Source organism: Stegastes partitus, unplaced genomic scaffold, assembly GCF_000690725.1.
Source record: "Stegastes partitus isolate 25-593 unplaced genomic scaffold, Stegastes_partitus-1.0.2 Scaffold1204, whole genome shotgun sequence".
Lineage (NCBI taxonomy): Eukaryota > Metazoa > Chordata > Actinopteri > Pomacentridae > Stegastes > Stegastes partitus.
The window spans coordinates 27,900-37,682 of record NW_007578935.1 but is presented as its reverse complement, the minus strand read 5'-3'; the positions used below and the strand labels follow the sequence as shown (position 1 = coordinate 37,682).

General features: G+C 44.3%; 1 protein-coding gene across 1 annotated transcript in view; it reads right to left on the bottom strand.

The window, feature by feature from the left end:
- The window catches only part of LOC103368788 (CLIP-associating protein 1-A-like), a 61,416-nt gene that overhangs the window by 26,280 nt on the left and 25,353 nt on the right, over positions 1-9,783 (bottom strand). Inside the window, 11 exon segments of the mRNA XM_008297271.1 lie at positions 1-160; positions 651-691; positions 1,722-1,889; positions 1,980-2,057; positions 3,425-3,484; positions 4,039-4,109; positions 4,383-4,518; positions 5,517-5,662; positions 5,749-5,841; positions 6,104-6,180; positions 6,608-6,751. Of these exon segments, the coding sequence (XP_008295493.1) occupies positions 1-160; positions 651-691; positions 1,722-1,889; positions 1,980-2,057; positions 3,425-3,484; positions 4,039-4,109; positions 4,383-4,518; positions 5,517-5,662; positions 5,749-5,841; positions 6,104-6,180; positions 6,608-6,751 (1,174 nt within the window).

The following is a 9,783-nucleotide window of genomic DNA, read 5'->3' as shown; positions in this document are numbered from 1 at the left end:
GAGCTGAAAGGTGAAGTATGCGCGGTGGCGACGTGCACGGCGGGCATCCTGGTCCTGGCGGTGGCGGTGGCGGCGGCATTCACGTCCACGTCGCTGCGAGAACGCTGCAGCGAACCGGGAGACGAGGCCGCCGGCGTCCGGGAGGAGTGGAGGGCTTTGGCTGCAGAACGACGGATAAACTCATTTTAACTCATCATCAACAACTCCTGCCCCGCCATCTCTGACCGGCCTGAAATCATTACGTCATGAAATATGATCATATTCCTAAAGGTCTGGCTTCATATGTCAAACACTTTCCAAGATATGATTTAAAACATCACCCATAGACCCACTTTCAGCTGGTTTTGTTTTGCACTTTGAAGTGTGAGGCTGTTTGAGTTGACAGTCTGAAGCACGGTGGCGGCAGCATCATGATGGAGGGAGGTAATGCTCTCTCTTTTATCCAGAGTTTATAATAAAAACCTTTCAGGTGAACCAGAGGCGGCCGAGCAGAAGCTTCTGATGATCCGAGATGGAATAACGTGATCATTTTTTCACGTCGGTCAAAATTCTGCTCTCCTTGACGTATAACAGAGGTGTGGTTCTGCCTCTGTTCGACTGTGTTTGTGTGGATGTGAAGTGTTTGACAGTAATATTAGAGCAACACTTACATCTGCTGCTTCCTGCGGTGCTTTTCACCGTCAGCGGTCGACTGTGGTGGAGAAAAAGAAAAGAAAAAGCTCCGAGTTACTCAACCTGACAGACGGTTAGTACATCACCAGTGTGAGGGCAGATGTTCTGGACGAACATTCAGGAGATTTTGGGACATTTTGGACGGATTATTGTCATTTCACACCAATTTTAAGGAATTTGGACAAAGTTTGAGTCATTTTAGGTCATTCCTGGAAAGAAAGAAAGACAGAAAGAAAAAGTCATGTAGGATAACATTTTGCACATACTTAAAGGAATTTAAACACATTTCAAGCCACTCTGGATGATTTTTTTACATTTATTTTGGACAAATGTTGGTCATTTTAGGGAAATTTTGACATGATTTCAGTAGTTTTGGACAAACTTTTAGCCATTTATTACATTTAAGATATATTTCATACAAATGTCGAGTCATTTGGACACTGTTGAAGTGATTTTGGACAAACTTGAGTCATTTTGTGAAAATGTTGTTATTTTTGGACAATGTTTGACTCATTTTGGACAAAATATGATAATTTTTTAGAAAAAATTTGATTCATTTTGTGCACATTTTGTTCATTTTTGACAAATTTGAACTCATTTGGATAGGTCCTGTTTTTTTGGTCAGTTTAGAGAATTTTAAAAATAATTTGTGATCATTTTTTATGAATTTTGGAAATATTTGAGTCATGTAGGACATTTTTGAATTTGAATTTTAGAATAATTTTGGACAACTTTTTGTCACTTTCAACAAGGTTAGAGGACTTTTGGAGAATTTTTTTGTAATTTTTGATCCATTTTATACGAATTTTGAGTAACATCAAGTGATTTTGTACAGTTTTAAAGTCATTTTGTACAGTTTTAAAGTCATTTTGTACAGTTTTAAAGTCATTTTGTACAGTTTTTACTCATGTTGGACAATTTGTCATTTTGGGGAAAAACAATTTTGCACAAATGTTGAGTGTGAGTGAGGACAAATGTGACGATCTAAAGCCACTTGTTGCTCTGAGGGTTAATCAATAAGCTGATCAATCAGAGAGGATCGGTCGTACTTGAGGCTCTCCTGAGACGAGGAGGAGGAGCGATCGGAGGCAGGAAGTGACATCAGACTGTCGCCGCTCCTCAGGTGAGCCTGCAGAGCCTTCTGATAGGACGACTCCAGGCCCTGGAACAGAAGCTCCGCCTCCCGGCTGAAGTGACCGTGGAAACCCCAGTAACACCTGCAACGTCAAGCCCGACAAATCACTGCTCCAGCACCAAATTCTCACTTCCAGCCTTGAATGACGCTCCGGTCCAGCAGCTCCACCTACTTTCTGGCCACGGATCGAGCCTCGGCGTCGGCGTCGTGGATCCCTTTCTTGATGGTTTCCATTAAAACTGCTCCGTGTCTGCAAAGAGAGGAAACCGTCGTTTACAACCAGCGCCGCTCCCACACAGAAACAGTGCATTCAAACCTGTGCATCACCGTTACTTTGCACAATTAAAAACTGTTCTTATTGTATATATAGAAAACCCTGTCCAATATCAACAGCACTTATTGTTTTTGTTGGTTTTTTTTTCTTTTCTATCGTCATGAGTGGATTGAAACTTCTCTAAAATTACTCTGATTTTATGAAAACGACAAAAAGTTGTTAAAAATGACCCAAAATGTCTTTGAGTAATGAAAGCCTGTCAAAAATGACCTAAACTGTCTCCAAAGTCTCCAAAACTTTGGTCAAAATAACCGTAACTACAGCAAATAAGTCCTAAATGATCTCAACACTTTTTCAGAATTACTCAGAGTTTGTCAAAAATGACAATAATGGAACCCAAATGACTCAAACATGTCCTGAAACTCCAAAAAGCTGTTTAAAACTATTCCCACCAGACTGAAAAACTGCCCAGAATGACTCAACATTTGCCCAGAATAACTTAAACTATGTCAAAAATAATCAAATTGTCCTAAATCATATCAAACTTGTCCAAAACTACTCAAAAATCCTGGTGGGATTTTAGTAAACGCAGGTTTCAGTGTCACGTTCAAGTCAGCATGCCGAGCTTCATGACGTCCACCCGTCCGTGGAACATTTCTGGTCATGCATCCTGCAGGACTCCAGCACGGCGTCTTCTGCGGCACTGATCTTTGAACTCCTGTCAGGAAGCTGCCATCTGCTCTGCGATCCAGCCTCCGCCAGGAGAGGCAACACTTTGGCTTTTACAGGCACCAAGAATCAATATTTAAGACGTGAGAAAGGGTTCGATATGTAGAATTTCTACATGTCTGATGAGCTGATGAGGCTCTTTGTCTCCACAAAGGTTTCTGTTTTTTTTAAATGAAACTGGGTCGGGTGTGTCCTCGGTGATGCATTCGATCGATGAGAACCGGAGATCTCCCCTGGCACCGGGATCAGCTCCGGTTTCTCCCCGGCGGCGGCGGCAGCAGGAAGCAGCCAGCCGGAACCACAATGAGCCTTTTGGAGGCAGACAGAGACCCCCCCCCCTCCCGGCGTCGCGATGGAAACCGCTGAGACGGGCCTCGACCCCGCCGGTGTCACGTTTCATCGAGAAGGTGCAGCTTCGCCCACAAACCGCTGTCACCGCTTTTGTTCTGGATTCAATCTGTTCAGCCCACAGTTTGAATACAGACATTAAAACGCTTTTGTCGGCGCTTCGGCTCCGATTCTGGATCAACGAGCTCCAGTAATTAGGGTCAGTTTTGCTTTTAGAGTAAATCTGAAAAGCCACGTTTACGCCGATGTTTTCCGAAGTGTCTCACCTCTCCAGAGAGCTCGTCTGCCATTCATGCAGCAGCAGGTCCAGGAACTCGAAGCAGCGCCTTAGAGAGAGCGACACATGTCAATCAGACGAACAGCAACGTAGAAGACACACTGGATGTAAGCAGCTGGGAACTCCAACTGAATAGACATCTATGAAAGAGATGAAAGTGAAATAAAAATGCACTAAAATGCAAAATACAAAAATAAAAAATTAAAATTGAAATAAATAAAAGAAAACGCCTGTTTAAATTTCTTAAAAGGAAATAAAATAAAACAAAACATGCAAAATTAAATATAGAAATAAATACATAAAACCACAATTAATAAAATATAAATCAAAATTATTAAAATTTAAAATACAAAACTAAAAAATAAAATACTAGAACATATTATTCAAAAAATATTAAAATAAAAAAAATAAAAAAATTGAAAACTTTAAAGAAATATTAGTAAATTAAATTAAAATCTAAAAAAAATCCCCACACAAATAGAATTATTAAAAATTCATGAAGAAAATTAAACAAAAACAACAAAATAAAAATATTTTAAAATATGAAAAAGTACGTCCATGAGTCATAATGAAAGGCACATTCCCTCTGTAAAGCTCTCTCACCTTCGGACAGCCACAGATTTGGAGGTACAGTTGCTGGTGATGATGGGGATGAGGCGTGGGTAGTGCGTGTGCTGCAAAGCAAACAATAAGAAGCTTAAAAAGTCGTCACAAGAAAGCCTGTCTTGGTTTTTTAATTAATCTTTTCTAGCGTGTTTTTCATCAGCTCACGCTGTGCAGTGAGTAACTGACAACAGCAGACTGTTTCCTTTTGGACGTGAAATGATGCAATTTGCGGCATCAGATCAGATTTTTGCCTGAAATCCGTCGTTATGCTGCTGCCTGGCGGTCAGTTAAATCAGACCAGATGATCACAGCGTCCCTGTGGACAGAGTCAACGGACGTACTCGCAGGATGAGGCGGATGGCGGCCACTCCGGATGTGGCCATGACTTTGGCACTGTTGGGGACCAGGTTGAGGAGGGTCGGCATGATGGCCTCGGCCGCGTGGTCGAACCGGCCGCCGAGCAGCGAGGACAGGTGGCTGGTGGCACGAAGAAACAACCGGGTTAGCGTTTAGCACAAAACAACAATCTGCTGTGATTAGAGGATAAATCATCTGTTTCTGTCAGAGACAATCTACTGGGTTTTGTTTTAACAGCTTTTCCAGACTGACACAAATATACAGTCATGAGCAAAAGTTTCCGTGTACTACCCATCAGTCCTGAGTCCAATGACTCCTAATAACTCCAGTATGATCTCATTTCAAACACATCCCTCTTTAGTCCCAAAAACAGTCGTGCATTCTGGTTCTTTGATAGATTTACCATCGTGGACAAAGAAAAGGCCTTCTGGAGGAAAGTTCTGAGGTCAGATAAAACAAAAAATGAGCAGAAACGTGTCTGGAGACTCACGAAACACCAAACTTACAATCGAGCACGGTGGTGGCAGCATCATGCTCTGGGGCTGTTCTGCTGCCGGTGAGGTGAAAGTGGAGCCAAGTAAAACGGAACAATGAAGGAGAACCTCAAACCATCAGCAGAAGGCTGCTCTTGGACACAGTTGGATGTTCCAACCAGACAATGAGCCCAAACACACATCAAAGTGGTGAAGAAATGGTTCCATCAGGCTGGAATGAAGGTTCTAGACTGGTCTCCCCAAAGTCCTGACTGGAACCATCCAGAACCTGTGGACTGATGAAGGACCCAAACCAAATATCAGCATTAATGACCGTATGTTTCTGACCCCGCAGATGTTGTCATATCTCCAGAAGACTTTTAATTAATCTGTAGAAGAGGCAGCCCCACAGCATGATGCTGCCACCTCCATGCCTGATGGTAGGTCTGGTGTTCTTGGGGTTGAAGGCCTCACCTTCTCCATTTCTGCTCAGTGTTTGTTCCATCTGACCTCAGAACTTTCGTCCAGAAGGCCTTTTCTCTGTCCATGATAATAAAGCCATGAAAGAAGACGTTTTGTTGTGACTATGATGCATGTGTTTCAGTGATCCAGTGATTCTGGAGAACCAGCCTCCCAGCGTCTTACCCCAGAGTGATGCAGGCTTCTCTCACCACCTGAGACCGCAGGTCCTTGGCAGACAGTTTGAATGACGCCTCCATGAGTCGCAGCTGCTGCAGGAAGCCATCGAACTCTGCGGCGCCGGCGATCAGCAGCGAGCGCACCTTCTTCAGCTGCAGGAGCAGGAACAGACAGGAAACAGCGGTCAGCAGGCGTTTTCACCAAAGCCGTGTTTCAAACTGAGGCGAAGACTCCTTACGGCTGCCACTCGGAGCTCCCAGTCCCGCTTGTCGTCGGACAGGACGTCTCGAATCTTCGCCATGGCTTCCTCCACCTCCCTGTTGGAGTAGATCTGACGGAGCAGCAGGACAAAGGAGGAGTCAATGCACATCCATAGTTTCAGCTTCAAACTGGAGCTGAGATCAGGCTCCAGACTGACTTTCTCACTGGGAGCACTGGTGTTCAGGTCAGATTTAAATGAGAACATGTGCAGAGCTGTCGATCATGTTCAGCTAAATGACTGTCGTGATGTGGTTTTGCTGCTGTGGTTGAACCCTTTCTTTTCCACATAAATCATTCATACGGATCCTGTCTGTGAGGAACGAAGATCCTACCTGCACTGTGGGAACATCTTCAAAGGCCTGGATGAAGTCCTCCTCGTCCACAGCTCCAGCTCCAGACCCATCCCTCCCTGCAGACAGAGGCCAGGTTAGTTAGTTGAGTCTGTGTTTAGCGTCAAGTGCAGGCAGGACAGTTCATGTAACGAGCTTCAACCAAAGCACTGTGACAGGACTGGTGAGCTCGACGTGTGAAGTTCACGTCACACAGCTTTACGAGTCGGTGGAGCGTAAACAGCTGATCAGAGGCAAGCGAAGCTGACTCGTGTCTTTGCTGATGTCTCAAATGAAGAGTCAGAACGATGCTCAAGTTCAGTTTGTTGCTTCCAGCTGTTCAGGAGTCTTTCCTCTGAGTTAATCAAACACCTGCAGCAGGTTTTCAAAGAGAGATGCTTTTGTTTCGTTGCTGCCCTTGGATTGTCATCTTGCCACCGCTCTGAACAACGCCTACCCCTGCTAACCCTCTTAGCAGATTCCTCAGAACGAGGTTCTGGTCCTGACCTGCAGACTTGGCGCTGGAGGCTGAGGCGGCGGGGCGTCGAAACGAACCCATGCTCACCGCCTTCCTCCCGGACAGCGAGGCGCCTTTGGACGAGGACGAGGAGCGACCGCCGTCCGCCGAGTCATCGTCCTCGAAGTTTTTGTCTGAAACAGAGAGAGAGAGGCGGAGGGTTCTGGTCACCGGGCTGAAGAACAAAGAACGGGCCGGAAGGCAGGAAGGCGGATTCTGACATTTCTGCATTTTGACTTTTCGCTGACGAGGAGGACATAACTGACATTCCTGCAACATAACGAGCCAAAGATGGCGACGAGCTCAGAGGTCAGGGACACAAACAGTGGTCCCAGTGTTCCCAGTGTTCCCAGTATGGAGTGAGCACAGCCTGAGGAAACAGTGTGCTGCATAAGGAGCAGAAAACAAATCTGACTGACTGTTACCCTCCATTTGCTGAGCCATTGTTGTCCACAAATTACAATGCAGGTTTGAGCCTCGCTGGAATATTTTTCTCTCTTTATGTTGAGTTAAATACTAATTCTGACATGAAATAGCACAAAAAGAATAACTTAGAATTAGAAAGTAAAGCTTCATTCACTGTGTAACGGATTTAACATGTGATGGAGCACAAACACGTCATCAAAAGCAGGACGGACGGCATGAGTCTGTCAAATCGCCGACATGGATCCATAACAAATATTAAACTGTCTGTTAATTGCATTATTTCATTTATCGCTGTAAGAAGGTATTTTATTCCTAGAAAGCAGCTCAGACCAGAAATACTTAAAACAGATGCCGGGATTACTTCTTATTTACGTTTCTTTTATATCTTTGAGACAAGAGGATTCACTTTTACGATCAAACTGCAGCAAGGTCTTGAAAACATGGAAAACCTGGATTGTATACGTGCATCATTTGTTGACTCTCTGAAGTCTGGATTTTAAACTTTTTAATGCTTTTTTTCCCCCCTTTTTGATTTCATTTTATTTCTAGTTTTACATATTTAAACAGTCCTTGTGAGGTTCTGTACGGAGCACTGAGAGCGCCGAATTACAAAAATATATCAATAAAAGAATAATAAAATAAAAGTGGAAATAAAAAGGAGAACAAATAAAATAAATATAAATAAAGTGGCAATATAAAGCAATATTAATCAAAAATGAATCCATATAAGACATATAAAGACAAATAAATAAAATATACTAATAATGATTTATTTATTTATATATCATTATTATTATTTTACATTTATTATTATAATTTTATTTTATTTTTTTAAATATAATGTTCTGTGCTTATTTAAATTATTTATACTCGCCTCTTCTTCGAACTGTATTTTGCAGAAGTCCATCTCAGTTCATTAAGAAGTTTGAGTATAACAGCACTGAATGTACATAATTATCTACAGGTGTTAATTAAATTAATCAGCTGATTATTTTCTTTGTAAATCTAATAACGAGAGTAAAACTTTCTCATGATGTGTGAAGTTTTAAAGCTTTTCATGCAGCACAGCTGCTTCCAGAAGCCCTTTACATGTATGTTGTTCTGGATCATTTGGATCTGGTGGATCTGTTGAATATGAGTTACTGCTCCATGAATAACTCCTACATCGCTGTGAGAGCCGGCAGCCAGTTTCCCCTCCGCTCAGGAATCTGCTCGGCCAGCGATCGATCCTTTTTCATTATTTAAAGTTTGCACACAGACACACAGCAGCAGCAGGAGGCTTTGAAAACGCATCAGCGGTGAGCCATCGGGTCGCAGTGTTTCCTGCCAGCAGAGTCCACAGCTCTCAATATCAGCACAAGGTGAGTGAAGGAAAAACCCTCGCACCTGTCACAGCCTCATAAAACCTCACGCTCAACACGCCGCCGTCTCCTGTGCCTGAACACGTTTTCTTTAAAGAAGCATCGCCATTATGACACCACTGGTCAGAGCCAGACGCTGTAAAGCAGCAAGGACTGTCAGAAAAAACACAAACAACAACTTCAACGTCACCACAGAACCACAGAGTCACCACAAAGAGTGGCAAAATCACCACAAAGAGTCGCAAAATCACCACAAAAAGTCATAAAATCACCACAAAAAGGTGCAAGATCACCACAAAACACTAAACCGATAGAAAACATACTAAACCCTCACAAAAAGACACTAAACCACCAAAAGACGTGGAAAAGTTAAACATAACCCAGAAACTGCAGATGAGTTCGCAGGTTGCATATTAAAACTCCCGCCTCCAAAAAACAAGCAACAGTCATTGCAAAAAGACACGAAACCTCCACAAAAACAGACTACACCCCCACACACAGTCACCCCACAACGCATCACCAACATCACTGACACCCCCAGAAGCTGGAGCCACAGCAGGCCACTGAAGAAGCCGCTCAGCTGAACGTTAACCTTGACGAAGCGGTTTTCTGATCGTTCGCCTCGACGTGGAGCAGCATCGCGTCCGGCTGAGTCCACAGCAGCCTCGCGGTCTCCTGACCTTAGCTCTGCTCTCAGGCAGCAGGAAGCCATCACGCTGTGTTTACATTCGACAGACAGACACACTCCAGCCCGAGCCTCCGTCACACCTTCATTCATCCACCAGCCATGGCTTTCATCCCTGCAGCAGCTTACAGGAGCAGATCCGCCTGCAGACCAGTTTCCTCAGCATGCCGGCACACAGACAGACAGGTGGTCGTCCTCACATCTCCCCCCAGCCCAGGACACAACAGAGGGAAGGAGCAGCCTCGCCTCCCCCCTCCTCTCAGGAAACATGTGCTTCCATCCTCCTCCTCCTCCTCATCTTCGTCCTCTAATTCACTCCTCGGGAAGGAGGAGGGAGGCGACGGAGCGAAGCAGGAAGAGGAGGGGGGCGGACCAATGGGAGGAGAAGGGAGGCGGAGCGAGGGACGATGGCGACATGATGACTCAGGAAGAGGAAGAGGAAGGACAGCGGGGTTCATCCAGCTGCTGCAGAGGTTTTATCTCTGCTCGCTCAGTGCTGCTCGACGCCAACAACATGCAGTTATTCCACCGTTCTGTCAGCAGCAACGATGCAAAAACCCCAGAAAAAAAACGCCCCAAACTCACAAACACGGACACAAAGACCCTGAAAAACATGCTAAATCACCAAAATATGCAAATTCACCAAACAAAATGACCAAATAAGGCACAAAAGCCCTACAAAAAGCTACTAAAT